At 39.4% G+C, this 20091-nt stretch overlaps 1 protein-coding gene across 2 annotated transcripts; it reads left to right on the top strand.

The window, feature by feature from the left end:
• Positions 1-1219: 1219 nt before the first annotated feature.
• prkcda (protein kinase C, delta a) lies at positions 1220-19833 on the top strand. Of its 2 annotated transcripts, none has more exons than XM_047346859.1 (18): positions 1220-1341; positions 5179-5308; positions 5451-5650; positions 5725-5791; positions 7034-7190; positions 7740-7771; positions 7956-8041; positions 8897-9026; positions 9108-9208; positions 10509-10605; positions 10736-10866; positions 11004-11177; positions 11255-11346; positions 16187-16249; positions 17416-17554; positions 17679-17867; positions 18605-18733; positions 18848-19833. In XM_047346859.1, the coding sequence occupies exons 2-18, from the start codon at positions 5200-5202 to the stop codon at positions 19004-19006; spliced, it is 2055 nt and encodes a 684-aa protein (XP_047202815.1). In that variant the 5' UTR covers positions 1220-1341; positions 5179-5199; the 3' UTR covers positions 19007-19833. The 2 variants fall into 2 exon arrangements, with proteins under 2 accessions (XP_047202815.1, XP_047202814.1); XM_047346858.1 differs by lacking the exon at positions 1220-1341 and adding an exon at positions 1615-1747.
• Positions 19834-20091: the final 258 nt, after the last annotated feature.

Raw genomic sequence — 20091 nt, 5'->3', positions numbered from 1 at the left:
TGTGGTCTGTTTGTCAGGTAGTCTTTGATCCAGGAGATTGTTGAGGCCTCCACCTGAGTCTTCTGGAGTTTCTGACAAAGCAAATCAGGTTGGATTGTATTAAATGCACTGGAGAAATCAAAGAACATGATCCTCACAGTGCTGCTGGCTTTGTCCAGATGACAGTGGGTTGTTGAAGCAGGTGTATGATGGCATCTTCAACTCCAACTCCACAGCGATAAGCAAACTGAAGAGGGTCCTGATAATTTATTGTTTGCTTACTCAGGTGGGCCAACAGGAGTCTCTCTAGGACCTTCATGATGTGAGATGTCAGGGCAACAGGTCTATAGTCATTGAGGACTGATGGGTGAGTTTTCTTTGGTACCGGAACAAGACAGGAGGTTTTCCACAACACCGGAACCTTCTTCTGGGCCAGGCTAAGGTTGAAGAGGTGCTGCAGAATCCCACAGAGCTGCTTGGCACAGGCCTTCAGGACTCTAGGGCTGACATGATCTGGACCTGCAGCCTTATTCCTATTCAGTCTCTCCAGTTGTCTCTTCACCTGACTTCTATGAATGACACAGTCCTAGTATTGGCTGCAGGCCCGTCATGTTGCTCCTCGCCATTAGTGGAATGACGTCACCCGATTTGTCCTTAGCAGCTACCGGGAAGAACGCCATGATATGACGCCATTTATACCCACCCTTCGAAGCTGACGTGGTTTTAGAAAGCTTTACTGTTAGCGGTCGCACAGGGTCATAGGGTGAAAGGAAGCGGGAATAGACTCAGCGCATGCGGTATAGCCAACATAAAAACAACAAGGAGGGAGCCCAGATGTCAGTCAAAGGGCCCATAAAAAATATGCTCATAAACAATGAGTGTGTCGGGCGTACCTAATTTCAGCGAAGCGGTGACAAATACACACACTTTTCAGCTTAGAGGCCCGCTACACTGAAATGTGCGAGGACCCTGCTTGAACATATAACTCGAAGTATAAAAACTGTTTTATTTGCCCTCATGGCGATTTGTATCTCATCAATTCTTGTACCTACATCTATGTTTTTGGCTCAATCACATACTCCACATCACAATTACCTTGACAATAATACCCTAATTTCCTTTGAATACCTAATCGCAGGACACGTACAAGCAGTGGTACTCACACCGTTGTTTGAGAACCACAGACGTATACAAAAAAAAATAAAATGCTGTTGGAAGCAAGAGAATATGATATAACGGCCTGCCATACAGGTGCCACACTTCCTCAACGGAGAATCACTGAGCGAAAAAACGAGAGGAAGAAAAGAGTAACTTTCATCGGGCTGTGGAGAAGAAGAGCTGCGGTTGAGTTTGCAGGACGAGGTGAGACTGCTGTTATTCTGTTTTTAAACTTACCTTTTTTCAAAGTTCGAGCTTTTTAGGCTTTCCTTTTGATGAGAAGAGTTCAAAGACTTCTCATAAAGGTGGATTTTTTTTTCTTCGCCTTCATCTGTTGAGGAACAAACTGTAACCGATGACTTGTGGCTGGCGCTAAAGTTAACATTTACGGTCCATCTAAATGAAAGACGTTGCCACATGACAGTTACAGTATTTAGAAACAGTTTTGGAACTACAGCAAAGCAATTAGCCAGCAGATTTTTGTTTTTTTAATTAAGAGTTGCTCTTACCGCCCTGCTTTTGTAAACTGAAGTGTCGCGACGGATTTAGTGATCTGTCAAACTGAACGATTGCGCCACGGGTCACCTAAGGAAAATAACAGTATCGACAGGTGAGGTACTCATCTAGACTGCTCTCCATGTTTTACATCTGTTAAACTGAACCACTGGAGCTTTCTATTGAAGATGTTAGCTTTTAGGAGCATAAAATATGGCAATTTATTTTGTATTTTATCCCAAACATGGAGAGAGATGGGAAGCAGATCTGGATAACATGGATGGGGGTGTGGAAACAAAACAAAAAAAACAAACATGTATTTGTCATGAAGACAATCTGGCTGCAGAGCGCTGTTTGAGTCAGACGACAGATGACATCTGTGTCAGCCAACTGGTAACCGACCACATCCGTTGTTGCATAAACAAGAGATTCAAATGCACAAGCTGAAATGACTGGTTATGAGTATACTATCACTTCAAATCATGATCGGGATTGAATTCATTCTCAGAGGTACCTGTCAGGACCTGTGTTTGCTCATTTAGCAGTGTTGCTGTATTTTACTCAAAAATACCTAGAAGTTCTCTAGAACAGTGGACCCAAATAGTGGACGATTGTTCAGGTTCTGTAGATGTTTCTTTGCATTTATCTTGGTCAGAGCCAAGCTACCGATGCCGCTTGTTGGAGTCATTTAAGGGAACAGTTCAGGATTTTTGGTTTAAAGTTATTGTTATGCAGGAGCTCTAAGATAGTCAAAGTACAAAAAACCCTGACTAAAAATACCATCTATTCACAGTATAACAAGATTTCCATAAAAACGAATATTCAAAACATAATCTTTTTTGCTTTTTTAATTTTTAATTACAAATAATTTTGCATATTGATTGTAAGTGTTTTAATCATTTTATCTATAACGTTTAATGGTTATTAAAATTTAGATATAGACTTGAGCAAAAATGTTGAAAAAATAAGCAGTTTTCATGTCAGCTCATTTATTGCTTAGAATATTGTGCCCTTTTTCCTCTTCTTCTATTTGTAGATTCATATGTTTTTATTAGCTGATTAAATAGCTGGGTTATCTGCTCAGGTAGCCAGTCGGCTGCTTGGCAGCTGTTTTTTTTTTTTAAGGTGTTACCTTGAATCACTCCTTTAGTTTACACATCATAACTTTACGTGTTTCTGACAACTGGAAATATTTCCAAACAATCCAATTTGTTTTCCTTGTTGGTGAGGGAAAGGTGTAGTGGTCTTCTTTCAAACAGCTGGCTGGCAGTGCATAGCAACAGCTGGGGAGGGGCAGCACTGCGTTGATTGTCTGGCATCTCAATAAAAGGGACAGTAGGTATGGAATGATATACAACTTTTATTGGTTTTAAAACCTTTTCAGAACTAGATACTAGTAGCTGGTACATACCTAGTTATAAGCTCTAATATTTTACCAGCAGTAAATTACTTTTTTAGTATCTTCATTCAGTTTAAATCCAGATTAGTTGACCCTGAAGCTAACTGTTAATCCAAGAGGAGCCAAGAGTAAAGTGGACTTTTGTGATCTAAAACAACTGCAGTCTAAAAAAAAATTACGCTGCTTAATGCAAATGCTATTTAAAAAAAAAAAAAAACTATAATCCATAAGCACATTTGCATTAGGGGGTGTTCAGAGAGAAGCTGATGATTATTTACATGTAAATGGTGGTAGGTGGTGGTGATCCACCATTGATTTTTCTGTCTGCAAAATGTAGTAAAAAGATTTACCTCCTAATAGAAAAGTAAACCAGTGTAGAAAGCAAAAATATAGCAGTTTATTTTTGTTTGTTTTTACGCTAACCTAATTTTATACCAGACAAGTTCCATTTTCAGTATGCGTTTCCCAGAGGAAGATCATTGATGGTGCACTGCTTCCTGCCTAGGTTCCATGGAAAAACCATCATCATACAAACCATCAGTTTCTTGCAAACCTTACAACAGTTTAAAGGTTCCTTAGGCTCATGCATTTGCATAATTCACTGTAACATTTTTCAAGACTGCAGTTGCAACAATTGGTTTCAGCCTCCAGAACCAACTAATCTGTATTTATACTAAACGAAGAAGCTAAAAGAGTTATGTAAGATATATACTGCTTGTACCTTTTTACCAGATTCTCACTTAAGCCTTTCTATACTGAGTATTGTAGTTTTTTAACAATATTTAGCTAGAGCTTAAGCTAGAGATCTTCCAAAGCACATAGACCTGCAGGTGTTTTCTTTTATCTGGAATTATACAGCCTTTAGGCTGTGAGTAGGAGAATTTAGGCATAAAGAAGTAGATTTTATGATGTTGACCAGGAAGTTTACGCTTTATTTTATGCTGCTGTATGTAACATGAATGGTGAACTTAACAGATGGGACAAATCGAAACTGCACACAAACCAGTCAATCACTACTGCCCTCAATTGCACTGTGTGCTTATTATTGATTAAACCAAAAATCCCCTTGACATTGCAGCCAGCAACAGTAGTGAGTGGAACTGCTGATCATCACCCTTTCTTCTTGGTGCGCACTCTTTTCCTGACTTGGTCTGTTTTTTTTGTTGTTTTTTTTACTTACTTTTCCAGTCTCACTGCGGTCGGTTATGGTTTCAGGGATCTGAGCACAATCTAGGCTGAATGTGGAGCACAGCATGCCTTGGTTTGGATTAGCAACGTGTCGAGGCTTGTTCTGCCTTTGTAGTAGAGGAACACGCCTTCACTGCTGACACTGTCAGCAAAGTGGAAAAGCAGCAGTGACTCCCTCTGATATTATGTGCATATAGAGGTGTGGAATTACCCAAATAGTTATGCAAACCTGCGTGGCCATATAGCATTAACAAATATAGAATTTTTGCATTGCGTATACTAAAACTGGTTTTGCATAGGCTGTTTGGGAAGTTGAAGCTCTTATTGCATTGTGTAGGTCTATGCGTGCAGCTGATGAAGCATGCATTAACTGTTGCACTTCACATGCAGTGATCCTAACTGTTGTAGTGTTTTCTCAGCAATACAACTGTGCTTCATGTGGGCGTTAAGTGAATCTGTGAATCTTTACTGAAGGTTTCACTCCGATTCCACAGAAATTGCTCAGTCCTTGCTGACACAGCAGTCTTTCGTTGTTGATTGTGGGCGCAGGAGTTTCATAGGTTTCATATATTATATTCTGCTTTAAAATGTTTGACACTCCCAGAATCTGATTTTTGGTGGGGGGCAATGGAGAGCTCCCCACCAAAAATAAATTACATTTGCGTAAACGGGCTGGGAAAAAAAAATCATTTTTGTGTATTTATTTATTTAATCATTACAACCGGCATCAGAGGGGTTAAAACTTCAGACAATTCATGAATATTTCAGCAGCTACAAAAGCAGCATTATCATTTGATATTGTTTTGACTAACAAGGGTCAAACCATTTAGCTGTGTGTGATTCTTAACTTTTGTAATCTTTATAAACCTACTATAAAAATGCAAAGTAATTGTTAAAATTGCTGTTTGAATGATGAATGCCAGAACCATAACACTGAATGTGTATCTATCTGTGAAAAGGTTCTCCTGGTACTCGTCACCATGGCTCCTTTCTTGAGGATCGCCTTCAACACATACGATATGGGTGTACTGTCTTCTTCAACTGAACAACCCTTCTGTGCTATCAAGATGAAGGAAGCACTGACTACAGGTGAGATAACCTTTAATTACATACATTAGACGGTTTCGTTGTGACAAAAGGTTCTGTGTCTTTTAGGTTTTCTCATTTCCTGTGTTTTAAATGACCGAATCGTACCTTATTTTCTCTGTCACTGTTTCCGTCGTCCACTTAGAACGAGGTAAGACACTCGTTCAGAGAAAGCCCACCATGTACCCGGCCTGGAAAGCCAGCTTTGATGCGCACATCTACGAGGGGCGTGTGCTTGAGATACTGCTGATGAAGACAGCGGAGGAGCCGCTTGCCGAGGTCACCATCGGTGTCTCAGTTCTCGCTGAGCGCTGCAAGAAGGCCAACGGACGTGCTGAATTCTGGGTAAGACATGTTAGATTTCTGCCTCTCCTTTGGTCAAACAGGTTTCATTTACCTGTTTGTTGTTTTGTGTTTAGGTGGATCTCCATCCTGCAGGGAAAGTCATGATGGCAGTGCAGTATTTTCTGGAGGATGTGGATACAGGTAAAAAGACTTTACAGTGCCTTACAGAGTTGTCACACCTCTTGGAACATTTTTACATTTTGTCATGTCAGAAACGCAAACTTTAATGTATTCCATTGAGATTTTATGTGATGGACTAATACAAAGTAATACATTGAAGAAAACAGTTACCTGTAAATAAAATCCACTGCAACTAATTGCAACTAGAAGTCACTTAATTAGAAAATAGTCCACATATAATATAATTGCAATATAAATACAAATGTTTTGTGAAGGTCTCTAAGATTTGTTAGAGAATATGAAGACCAAGGAACACAGCAGACAGGCCAGGGATAAAGTTGTGGAGACGTTTAAAGCAGGGTTGGCTTATAAAATAAAATAAAAATAAAACCTATGAAGACAGATTGGACAGGTAGTAAAAGCATTACTCAGAGAAGCAGCTATGAGGCCCAAGAAGGAGCTCTGGTGGGAGAATCTGTTGACAGGACAACTAATTGAATAGTAGAATGCTGTTTACAGTTTACATATCACTCTAAACAACATCTCCATGGAGAAGCGTGGTGGTGGCAGGGTCATGCTGTGGGGATGTTTATCCTCAGAAAGGATAGGGAAGTTGCTCAGAGTTGATTGGAACATGGTGCGGAGCTAAATGCAGGCCAAACCTGGAAGAAAATCTGTTAGAGGCTGTGAAAGACTTGAGACAGCCTGTTTTCCAGCAGGAGAATGACTCTAAACGTACAGCCAGACTTACAGGAATGATTTAGATCAAAGCATATTCATGTGCCAAAATGGCTCAGACAACATCCAGGCCTCAATCCCACTGAGTATTTCTGGCTAGACTTGGAAACTGATGTTCACAGATCATGTTCCAGCAAACCTGGAACAACAATTAGTCATATTCCATAATGCCAAAAGTATTGGGTCACAGCACCAAATCGATGGATTCTGGTGTTCCAATCACTTCCATGGCTGCAGGTGTATAAAGTTTGGTGTGAAGAAACTTGACTGGCCTGGACAGAGTCCTGACCTCAACCTTCTTGAACACCTTTAGGATGAATTACACTATGAACACACTCTTAAACCTTGTGAAAGATGTTTACAGAATAGTTAAAGTTACTGTTGCAAAGCATTGTCATTAGCTATAGTCTAATACCTTATGTATTATCTGTAAGGCTTTCAACTTGTTACTGAATGGTGAACTTTGTTCACTTGTTACACTTGTTGTGCAATGACTGAACTGTGTTTGTCACTGCGTTTCAAAAGAGAGTAAGCAAGCTGCGAAGGAGGAAGAGGCGCCTACACTGAACCGTAGACGAGGAGCCATTAAGCAAGCAAAGATCCACTTCATAAAGAACCACGAGTTCATCGCCACATTCTTCAGACAACCCACTTTCTGCTCTGTGTGCAGAGAATTTGTCTGGTCAGTCCAGTTTACACTTAAGTCTTTGAAAAAGAGCTTAGAGTCACCAAAGAGATGAAATGCATTATGTGCGGATGTACTGATATGCAATATTATATGAATGTGGCATTGTCAGACAGCATTGAAGACAACAGGCTCCAGATTTACACCTTGATAATCCCACATGGTTGTTTTCTTCCATTATATAACAATTGAATTGTCTAGCTGATAAGGCACCCAACCAAGTCCTGATCTCCAAATTAGACAAAGAAATCATGCATCCAACCCCCCCCCCCCCCCCTTGGTTTCTCATAAATTGTTTGACATCTGCTCTAAATATGTTTCGCAGTGATTTTAAAGTGATTATTATCAAACAAATGGTATTTTCTTTCTCTGTCAGCTTTAGAGCTATTATCTACTTCGAGGTCAATTTCCATTTATAAAAACAGACAAACTTCTGAGCTACAGCGATGTACTGATATATAAATTAGGATGTGGATGCTATTTATTTAAATACATTTCAGAGGAATGACGGAAAAGGATCCTTTTCAATCTCTTTTTCTTCCACAGGGGACTCAACAAGCAAGGCTATAAATGCAGACGTAAGTTTGCACTAATAATATTATAAGACCAAAATACCCGTGCCTTGTGCAATAATTGAAAAAGGTTTTTTGTTGTGTAGCTGACCCAGGGTAACACAACTTTTTCTCCTACATGTTTTACACATAAATGGTGTAATATTCTCTGTAATGTTTTTGTTGTTTATTGTTTTTTTTTTTTTTACAGAATGCAATGCAGCCATCCATAAGAAATGCATAGACAAAATCATAGGCAGATGCACTGGTACTGCAGCCAACAGTCGGGATACTGTGGTATGTGACACTTTCTATGCAGCACATCATGTTTGTGTGCGTTCTCCATATGCCTCAAGTTTGTTTTCCAGTTTATTGTGGGCTTTTCTCACTTTCTGTCTTTCTTTTCATTGTTCATTTTCTTTTTAATCTCTATAACAGAATAATAACTTTGTTGTTGTCTACGTAGGGAAATTTGTCTTGCAGCCCGGTGGAAAACATAAAACAGACGCAGTCACTCTACAACAACTCCTTATGATCTTAATGTATAAGGAATACTATTATCACCGGTCTCCAATTTTAGATCTTTCAATCAGCTCCAATGTTCGAAGATTTGAGAGCTGTATGTCTACGGTGTTACACCATCTTGTACATCTCCAGATACATAAATGTGCAATATGGTTCAGAATGCTTAAAAGACATAGCTTAAATTGAAGGTATGACAAACTGCATCAGATCATTTTGAGTATATACAGTCAATACTAGGAAGCCCAGGTTGCGTTAATAGCAGTGTTCGGCTCATTTGTGTTGTTGGGTCAGCTGTCACCTTCCTCTTGGTTTCTCCAGGCCAGTTTGTTAGTAATTCAAGCACAGGCCATAGCATGGTCACTAAAAAGGGACTGGACAAACAACCGGAGGAGAGAACATGACTTCCCAAATCATCCCTGCCTGTGGAACCTTCAATAGGAGTAGAGCGGCACCATTTTGGGGAAAATATTTGTGTTACTACTGTTGAAAATTGTGATAACAACCCTCATTTTGTGGACTCTTGTAATTCTTTTGAAATCCAAAGCCCAGAAAAGACATGGCAGTTTTCCAGCTCATACAGGATTAGATTACTGGCACTCATTAGAGAAATCCTCCTTATTCCAAAAGTTCCAAAAGGAGCGGTTTAAGATCGACATGCCCCACCGTTTCAAGATCTACAACTATATGAGTCCCACTTTCTGTGACCACTGCGGGAGCCTGCTGTGGGGTCTGGTTAAGCAGGGCCTGAAGTGTGAAGGTGAGGCACAGATAGCATTTAACACTAAGCAGCTGTTAGTGTGCTGTTGTGTTTGACACGCTTGTTTGATTTTGTTTGCAGACTGTGCCATGAACGTGCACCACAAGTGTCAGGACAAAGTGGCCAACCTTTGTGGGATCAATCAGAAGCTTCTAGCTGAAGCACTAACACAAGTCAGTCAGGTGAGCTGGGTTTCACTCGGTAAGTGGTCCAATCAGGTGGCCTTACTTGATGAAGGCTTTATCAAAACAAAGTATGATACATAAGACTCGCCTCATTAGATTTATCTTGGACAGGCAGATATTTGATTGTTTTATAATTTGTCATGTTTTACCTTCACCTTCTTAATGATAAATGGCAGTAAGTAAAAAAAAAAAAAAAAATCAACCGGTCAAAACCTCATCAGAAGCGCTTTTCTGGATCAGTTGTTCTTGAAAACAAAATTAAAATGAAAGCCTTTTTTAAACATTGTTTGTGACTCATTGAAACAAAAATGTTTTTGTTGTCGATTTCAACTACATGCTTGCTGGTTTTTTTGTAAGATTGTTGTACAGCACATGCCTCTTCCCTTTTTTGACATACACACAGGCCCTCTTAGCTCACTGTATAATTTGCTGCTGGTTTAGAGGCTTGCCAGTTACAGGTTCAGTGCAGATGCACATGCAGAATATAGGCCTACTGGAAAGTGATGTGTGGAACGGGCCACACTAAAGTTTTTACCAGTAATGGACCAATCAGGATTTTTCTGTCTGATGCTGAATTGAACATAAATTGAAGGAAATATAACCTAATTTCTATTTATACATTGAAGCATCAGTTTCCAAACTTTCTCCAATATTTATTAAACTCATAATATGTGTGTCGAGAAGATTGTTAATGCATCTATAGATGGAAAATTTGTGTTTCATAGTCTGATCAACTCAAAAAAGCCTACTAAAAATGCTTTAGTTAGACTTTTAGGAATAGTTTGAGGTGCAATTAATTGTGACATCAGTGATTTTGTCAAAACCAAATCTATTTGTGGAAAAAATACTCACATTAAAAGCTGAGCTTTCTCAGTGTGAGATGATGTTCCTGCAACATAAAATGTATTTATTTTAAGTTTTTTTTTTTTTTACAAATCTTTACCTGGAGCATCAACATGTGTTGGGACTGTAAATTTCTGAACTGCTCTCTGATGCAGAGATAGATATTACCGCAAAACATAAACATCTGGTTTTCTGATAACAAGACTATCAGAAATGTCTATAAATGTGACACAAGACCTTGTGAACCTCAGCTTCTTGTACCTGGGTGTTCACTAACTGGCCTGTTTTTTTTTTTTTTGCTCATCCCCCAATCGACAAATTCTCATTATTTTACAGTACTATTAAAAAGTAAACTATCAGATTAGTCTCTGAATTGATCTGGAAGTATCAAGGCTGCGTGATGAACCTTTCCTCTTAAACAATTTCTTTTTTTTTTTCCCCCGTCTTCCACCAGAAATCTTCCACTCGTCGCTCAGATCCCGACCTGCAGGGTCTTGCTGATATTGGAATATATGATGAAGTAAACAAACTTGCTGGACTTGAGATCAACGGTCAGGAATCATTTTTCTGCATCTCCTTGCATGTTTTCATATAGACCCTGTATAAAGAAATATGAAACTCTGGAAGCAGTTTTGTGAATTTTTAGTTTTTGCTACATCTCATTACTTGTTTGTGTATTAGATGGGTCTCCATACGGCAGACTGTGGGAAGGATCCACCCAAAGACCACAGTCTCGTATTACCCACCTGACCCGTGTCAATGTTGACAACTTCATCTTCCACAAGGTGTTAGGAAAAGGGAGCTTTGGAAAGGTACCCTCCGCTCTTCATTTATCAGCTTTTCTATCATATGTGGACTCTTAAGAACCTAGATGGTTAATATAAAAAATAGATTAATCATCAGGCAACCGTATTTATGTACACTGGCATTTATTTGGTTCTTCTTGTAGGTCCTCCTTGCAGAGCTGAAAGGGCGTGGAGAGTATTTTGCCATAAAGGCTCTGAAGAAGGATGTGGTACTGATGGATGATGATGTCGAGTGCACTATGGTGGAGAAGAGGGTTTTGGCTTTAGCCTGGGAAAACCCCTTCCTCACCCACGTTTACTGCACCTTCCAGACAAAGGTGCTGTACTCCTTCCCCCCAACTTTAAACCATTTGGCCATGCGTTACTTAATACTAAATCTGAATCTTATCTGCAGGAGCATCTGTTCTTCGTGATGGAGTATCTGAATGGAGGCGATTTGATGTTTCACATTCAGGAAAAAGGACGCTTTGAACTTAACAGAGCCACGTGAGTGACCCCTGCCATCATTTCTGAACATTCACTCTTTTAAACTCAGATTTATTATCAGTGAGGTAATAGAAGAGGTGCTTGTTGTGAAGAGAAGAACATGCTCACTTCCTCCCATCATGTGGGCCTTTTCTTGCACGTAGTTTTCTGAAAGCTGGCTCGTATCCATTTGCTCCTTTTCATTAGCAGACTGGCCCTGTAAAGAGTGAAAAAACGCTTAGCGCCTGTGTAGCGTTGTGTTCCTGGGGAGGTATCGGTTACTGCCACCCACCTCTCATCACACTACGGGAATCCCTCCAGAAAAACAAAAGACAAGTTGGTGAAAGAAAGCGTGAAGAAGAACATTTGGCGGCACTTTAGCTCACTAAAGTTTAAGTTAAAAGTCACACGTTTCTAAGAATTTCTCCCAATCAAAGCTTTCAGTGCCCAGCAAACGTATTCACACAAAGTCGTTATTCTGATTCCCCTGACTAAAACTCAAAAGCTTAATGTAATGTCAGTATAGATACAGCTATTCTGTGAAGGTCTCAGAGGTTTGTTGGAGAATATTAGTTAACAAAAACAGCAGAAAATTCAGAGATGGCATGCTGGTGGCAGCATCATGCTGTGGGCTGGCTTTTTATTCAGCAGGGATAGTGAAGCTGATCAAAGCTGATGGGAAGGTGGGTGGAGCTAGATAAATGGCAGAACATCTGCTAGAGACGGTAACTGACTTGAGACTGGTGTGGAGGTTCACCTTCCAGCAGGACAGTGGCAGTAATCATATAGCCAGAGCTACAGTGGAAGAGTTTAGATTAAAGCATTTTCCTGTCTTAGAATGGTCCAGTCAAAACCCAGACCTAGATCTACTTGGGAATCTGTGGCGGAATTGAGTTGACAGTTGCTGTATAACAAATATGACTGAGCATTAGTTATTCTGCAAAGAATGGGCCAAAGTTTCAGTCTGCAGGTTTTTAAAGCTGCTAGAGAGATACCTAAAAGACTTGCAGCTGTTGGTGGTTCTACAAAGTATTTACTCTGGGTGGGAGGGGGGATTGAAAATTAATGTTTGCAACACTTTTCTTTTTTTTTTCATTTTTAAAACCCTACCTCTTCTTTTTCTTCCAGTGAACAATTATGCTTTATCTCATTAAAACTCAATGAAATGCATTTAAGTTTTAGGCTCTAATGCAAAAGTTCAAGAGATCTAATTATTCTGCAAGGCCGTGTAAAAACAAATAAAGAAGTATTTATTATGGTGTTTGGTAAATGAAGGGGAAGACACAAGGCATTCAACAGGTTTATTTCATCATTTGTTCTCTTGGAACCAGTAACCCTTTTCAGTTCCACCTGTTTGGCTTTTTGAGAACCGCTGCACCCACTGACTGGTCTCCCAGTACTGTTGCATCTTCTGTAGTTAAACCAGCAGTTGTGTTTTGGACTGGAGTAACACTGTAGTTTGTAAACACGGAAACCTGATCTTCTGCTGGCTACTGTTTGTTCAACCTGCATCAAGCTGGATATTTTATCCCTTATGGGATGGGCACCAAGTGGTGTTTTAGATCATTTTGTTTTAAAATGCAGTGATTCTTCAATTTTACTTTATTGTTTAAGTCGTGTTTGTTTGTTTGTTTGTTTGTTTGCATGATGTCTGTCTTTCCTAAGCAGAGTAAACATATTTATACTGATAATTGTAAATTAATTGTACATGGTTGCTGTTTTTTGATCTCAAACTTAAATGTAGGGACAGTACAAAATAAATCTCCATTTCTCTTAAAAACTATGACATAAAAACATATAAGAGCTGTATTAAAAAGGATTTTCCTAGCCTTCCTGTCGCGAGCGGTCATTAATTATTAATACCTGGAGTGTGTGAGAGAAAGCAGCCGCTGTTAAAACCAAGACAAAATGATCAGTGAGTTCACATTTTAAACTGTCTGTAGCATCTTATAAAACAACAGTCTTCATGTTTTCTCTCTACAGACAGTAGATCCTCACCTTAACTCTGAATTTATACAAAAGGCTACAAACGTTTCCAAATACATTATGTTCCATGACAGAAAAACTTAGCTTTACTCTGTTCAGCCTTCATGCTCTCTGCTTAAAGTCTGACTCTGTCCACAGTCTGAATGAACCACAAACATTTCTCAACTTGTTGTAAAACATTCTGTTAGTAACAGTGTCTGACCTGAAGAGTAGACCTGGTAGCACTTGAACTGACGATCTGCTTTGTTTAGTTAACGGCCAGCCAGTCATGGTTTAGCGTCCATTAAGCTGAAAAGCCGATGTCTCTGTCCCCCTCTAGTCCTTTATTCACTGAAATTCTGTAAAATTCCTTGACTTGTGTAGAGGAAGAACCATCAGACCCCTTTAAGCCTTTTCTTGAGTAGTGTATTTAACATTTTCCATAATCTAGTCCTGTTTGTTGACAAGCAGGAGATCCTTTTTCATGTTTCAGGTGATCATGGATTCTGTTTTTGTGACTTATCACAATCATAGATCTTCAGCAAATCTCTCATTGTTGTCCCAAAACTGCCAGCTTCTGAAAACATTGGTTTGGAACACATTGGAGCGATGGTGGCAGTGGTAGGGGTTCGTCCTGTAACCGGTTGGGTTGTCGATTCGAAGCCCCGCTCTGTCTGTTCCAGTCATTGTGTCCTTAGGCAAGATAATTCACCCACCTTGCCTGCTGATGGTGGTCAGAGGGTCTGGTGGTGCCGATTGTATGGCAGCCTCACTTCTGCCAGTCTACCCTAGGGCAGCTGTGCTATCTTACCACTATCAGTGTGTGAATGACTGCAGTGTGAAGCGCTTTGGGGTCTCTGGGGACTTGATAAAGCGCTATACAAGTGCAGGCCATTTACTATTAATGACCAGAATGGCAGAAATACACTCTCTAACCACTTTATTTGGTTTACTTTGTTAGTACTTTGTTGGAACCAGTTATGCCTTAAAAACGGGCTCGGTTCTTCAAGTTATTGATTCAGTAAGGTGTCAAAAACATTCCTCAGAAATTCTGGCCCATATTGACATGACAGCAGAACACTGTTAGAGATTTATCAGCTGAACGTCCATGATGTGAATCTCTCCAGTTCCCCAGCTCTCATTTTGTGTAAGTCAGATTCTGACCCAACCATCTGAATGTTGCTGTCGGGCCAGATAATCTATTGTCCTATTGTTCAGTGAGCCTGTGTGGATTGTAGGAGTGGCACCTGCTGTGGTCTTCAGCTGCTGGGTTTGATGTGCTGTGTACACAGAGATGGTTTTCTGTATATCTTGGTGTTGGAATGGTTATTTGAGCTCCTTTTTGTATAATCTCCAACCAGCCTGCTTCTCCTCTGATGTGGCCCCTGATGACATCAACAAAGCATGTTTGTCCACACTACTGCCTCCAACTGGATATTTTCTCTTATTCAGACCTTTCTCCGTAAACCAGAAAGAATGCTGGGTACGATAATCTCAGTAGATCACCAGTTTCTGAAATACTCAGACCAGCCCAACTGGCAACGACCATCAAATTCACTTAAATCCCCTTTCTTCTACATTCTGATACTCGGTTTGAACTACAGCAAGCCGTCTTCACCATGTCTAGATGCCTAAATGCATTGTGTTGAGGCCATTTGATTGGCTGATTTGCTATTTATGTTGATAAGCAGGTGTAACTAATAAATTGGCTAGTGAGGGTAGGTGTAGAAAATTAAACTACTAAATTAAACAACATATCAGTATTTTGGGTCCGTATCAATGAAAGCATAAATGTGTAAGTAAATAAAAACAATGTATGCCTTCTTAAAGTTTCATTCTCTAAATCTTTTGTCACCTTTTTTCTAGTTTTGAGTTAAAAACCCTCATATTGGTTCACATCATTTGAGTGTCAAGTGTCAGCACTCTGATTCACTTCTAAGCTCTCTACTTTTGCCCTAAAAAGGCTCTTTCTTGTTTCTGTGACATAAGATACATCCTGTTTTTAGTGGTCCGAGACAGCCAGCTTAAACGAGAACTGTTTCTTAACACAACTTCTGTGTATGTTTTTCTGTTTCTACACAGCTTCTCGTACTACAGAGTGTTTTCATGACACGTGCTGTTGAGTTTGCTGATATTTGGCATGAATTTGGTACAAGGGCTCTTTGTTTATTTTCATCTTGTGTGTGGCTGCACACGCTGTCAGTCAAATGAAGGGTGGTACAGTTATCTGTTGTATCTGATTTTGCAACTACTTTCCTTTTAGAGTTTCAGATGACCTCATTGCTAACATGAAACCTGTTCTCTCTGTAGATACATTTGACCTGTTAAACTGTAACAGAGAGTCTGATCCAACATTTTAACACGGTTTGCAACGCAGAAGCTAAACACACAATCGGAACTGTTTTCTAGACTCTATTTCTGATTTCTGTTTATGGTGAGATCTTTTTATTTACACAATGATGTTATGTACTGTTTCACTAGAGCTACACAATCATTTTCATCACCACCATTAAGTGAAACGCATTAAGCAGCTATAAGCAGGCATCTGATTTGGTTCCTATCAGTGGACCCTTGGCAGCGGGCGAGCAGGAGGTGGATCAGTCTGCCGATTGCTCTTGCTGCTGAATTGTTCCACCTGTTGCATGGTAGGAGAAGCAGGTCAGCGATAAGCTAATCTTTCAGCTCACACAAGCTCTTGGGTTTCACATTATGAGAGTGTTAGTCACTTGTCTTCTACACCAAACAAATGTCCTCCTGAATAATTCAGGCCTGAGCTGAAACAAGTCCGGTGTTCGGCTGTCAGCTCCATGCTGCGCCGACCATGGCACAGAGCTGCAATTTTCCATATGAAATGAGTGACTGATTTCTGGCTGCCTCTGCTCTCTGTCTCCCTCAGGTTTTACTCTGCTGAGATCGTTTGTGGTCTTCAGTTCTTGCACTCCAAGGGGATCATTTACAGGTCAGAACAAAAATAAATAATGCTTAGTCTCAATTTAGAAGACATACACTAAAAGACACTATTTTCCTTATGTTACACATTATATTTGTTATTAACACCAGTACTTTTAGTTGAGCTGCTGGTTGTGTGTGTTAATGAACTGAGAGTTTACAAAAACTGCTTGGTTAGGTAATCCCACACATTTCTTTGCTCGGAAAGTTTAAATACCATTGTGTGGTAAAGCAGTCACAAGCAAAGGCTGTTAAGAAAGCTGTGACTGTAAAACTGCACGTCCAAAAGGATGTTAGGAAGAAAGAGTGAACCAGCATGCAACTGTGCTTGAAAGGACTAGCGAAGCTACAGAATGTATACAGATGCATTTCAATAAATTAGAATAACTCATATAATTCACTACCCATAGAGTGATACATTTCAAATGTTTGTTTCTGTTAAAGTTGGTGATTATGGTTTACAGATAATGAAATCCCAAAATTCAGTTTCTGCAAAAATTTGAATATTACATAACACCCATAAAAAGCGACTATTCATCCAGAAATGATGTGTTATGGACCACATAACCACAGGAGAGAGTGCTGGCTTGAAAGCTGTCCAGCAAGCAGTCACTGACACCTTCCTCAAGGGGAGTAAACCACAAAACGTTTTTGCTAAAGAAATGACAAACACTTGAACTATGTTACTCTGTTCATAGCGAATCTATATGATACATAAATTTCACTTTTTGAATTGAATTACTGAAACACATGACATTCTAATTTATTGAGATGCTCCTGTAGTCACACATGAAAGTCATAACAAATGCTTAATTTTACTGTTTATCTTTAGAATGTTTCACATGTCCACAAACACCCTGAAGCCCCTGTGAAGTGAAATAATTATTTAATAATAAAAACATTTTACATTAAATGCAATCTGTACCATCATTATGCAAAAGCAGGGGGATGGTCCATAAAAAGCACTAAATTGGTCCTAAAGCAGCTGTAATTCAAACTTTCACAGTTGGCAAAACCTCTTAGCACTTTATTAAATCAACATTAGTACGAAATATGATTTAAGACTCAGTATAAGATAAACCTTATCTTCATACAGAATAGTTGTATATAACTGCAAACTGGAAGCCATTTAGAATTAAATGAGATAAACTGTAATCTTTGTTTTATAATTTCCAGAGATCTTAAATTAGACAATGTGATGCTGGATTACCTTGGCCACATAAAGATCGCTGACTTTGGTATGTGCAAGGAGAACGTGTTTGGGGAGAATCGGGCCACAACTTTCTGTGGTACCCCTGACTACATCGCTCCTGAGGTAATGTGGTCCGCACTAACAAAGCCCTCTCTTGTTCTGAAATATTTCAGTCGGTTTCGTCCAAACAAGTTTTCATGTCTGTGTCTAAAATGTCTCTTATTAAAAGCTTTCTGTTTCAACTCAGATCCTGCTGGGACAGAAGTACTCGTTCTCTGTTGACTGGTGGTCGTTTGGAGTGTTGCTGTACGAGATGCTGATCGGTCAGTCGCCCTTTCACGGCGATGACGAGGATGAGTTGTTTGAGTCCATCCGCATGGACACTCCCCACTATCCTCGCTGGATCAATAAGGAGGCCAAAGACCTGCTCGAACGGGTTTGTATCACAGGGCTCATTTCAAGTAAACAAGAGAAAGGTTTGAAAAGATTATTTAACCATGTCAAATTGCATTTAGTGCTTCAATGATTTTTTTTTTTACTCATAGAACAAATCCTTTATAATACATTTTTTATCTAAACCTCTAAACAACTTCCACTAAACGGGTACAGTTCAAAAATATTAGAATATCATGAAAAGGTTGAATAATACTAACAATTTCGTTAAGTGAAACTCATATATTATATAGATTCATTACACACAGAGTAAAGTTTTTTTTTTCCGTTTTGTTAAAACGTAGCATATTCATAGAAAGTTGAGTGGAAGGAAAAAGTGTGGTATGAAAAGTTTGTAGTTTGCCAACTGTAGTTTTAAAACAATGTTAACATATTGAGTGGGGGGGGGAGTCCTCCCTGTAAGCAAGTAAAAAGGATAGCTGGCCAGCAGTGTGCAGCAACAAGTGCTGTGTTACTTTATGCTGAAAACAGCTGGAGAAAAGTGGTCACTCTAGCACTTTCTCTGGAATCTCAAAGGACTTTAAAACACAGGAAGATTCACACAACATTTTAGCGGTTTTAAAACCTTCACTTTTTAAAACTTTGGTATATCTTGATACCAAGTAACCAGCTTGTACCTTAAGCCTACATAGATAATTGTGCTAACTGTACTAAAACCTGGAGTGCAGGCATATAACGAATATCCTGTTTTAACCTTTTTAACTGTTTCCCCCCCTGCAGTTGTTTGAAAGAGACCCAACACGCAGACTAGGAGTTGTGGGAAACCTCCAGTTACACCCATTCTTCAAGACCATTAACTGGCAGTCCTTGGAGAGTAGAGAGGTTGACCCACCCTTCAAACCTAAAGTGGTGCGCTTCATGCTTTTTGCCAAAGAAAGGCATTATTAACCACAGATTCTGTGTTATCTGCTGGTGGCCAATCTCTTTTCATTTCTCTGGGATCTGTTTTCTTTCCATTTCCAGAAAGCACCAAACGACTGCAGTAACTTCGATCGGGAGTTCCTCAATGAGAAGGCGCGGCTTTCTTACAGCGATAAGAACTTCATAGACTCCATGGACCAGTCTGCGTTTGCTGGCTTTTCCTTCATAAACCCCAAGATGGAGCACCTTCTAGAGAAGTGATTGTTTTTACCACCAGCCTGAATCCGGAGTCTCTCCTGTTGTTTATGGGACGTTTCACCTGCTTACAGACATGAGGGTTTTCCTCAAATAAATCAGTATTTATGTAACTTTCATTTCAGGTGCAAACTATTCCCCATTGGTACATATAGAAAATAAATGCCTGTACTGTATATACTATTGTTATTGTACTTGTGTGCATGCTCATTATTGGTTACGGCTGTGAAAGCCTCTTTGAGTAATAATAAGGTGGGAGGCTGAAAACACTTTCACTCCCTGTAATGTGAGTGCAACCATCTGCAAACCTTTTGTTTCGTTCATCATGAATGGCTCAGATCAACATGTCTGTGTTCAAACTGTAGATCAGTAAGGAATGTTATTTTTCTGAAACCTCTGGATTCTTGCTTTCGACTTCATTGCTTTGAAGTACAGTAAGATTCAGCTGTGGTTGTGCTGTTTACTGAAGATGAAAAGATCAAATTTAAACACCACCAGCTGCCCTCTGCTGTATAAAATGCTCCCGTGTTTGGACCGTGGTGAATTTGGTGAAGTCATGGGTACAGAAAGTTTAATAATGTTATCTGAATATAGTTAGGGAGCAGGACATCACTGAATTGCTGTATATACGTATTTTAGATGTATATTGCTGTAACATGTATATTGGTTCGGTAATGATGTACTTTTTTTTTACCATCTATATTTACATCTGATTTTAGAAAAACATCAGCTCCCAAGACTGCTGCTTTTTTGTATGTAACAATAAAGCTGTTAGAGGTGTATGTAAACATAATCTATGGTCCAAAGCATTCATATTAAAAAGATCTCATGTGTTGGATTGTTCCTCGTATTATGTTTGTTATAGACGCATCAACTTTGCAGTCTGAACACATTTCTTTTTTGTTTATTTATATTTTTGGCTCGGCATATAGGGAACAAATATTTTTAAGAGATTTCAAGGTGAGCCAATTAAATGGCTCCCTAAATGTGGTGATCCTTGAATGTTTCAACATTGTATCACAACCACAAACCTCAATGTATTTAATTAGGATTTTATGTGATAGACTAACATATTTGTCTTTTTGTGTTTA

Source organism: Girardinichthys multiradiatus, chromosome 20 (assembly GCF_021462225.1).
Source record: "Girardinichthys multiradiatus isolate DD_20200921_A chromosome 20, DD_fGirMul_XY1, whole genome shotgun sequence".
Taxonomy (NCBI): domain Eukaryota; kingdom Metazoa; phylum Chordata; class Actinopteri; order Cyprinodontiformes; family Goodeidae; genus Girardinichthys; species Girardinichthys multiradiatus.
Note: the sequence above shows the minus strand (reverse complement) of the source record. Positions and strands in the feature narration are given on the sequence as shown.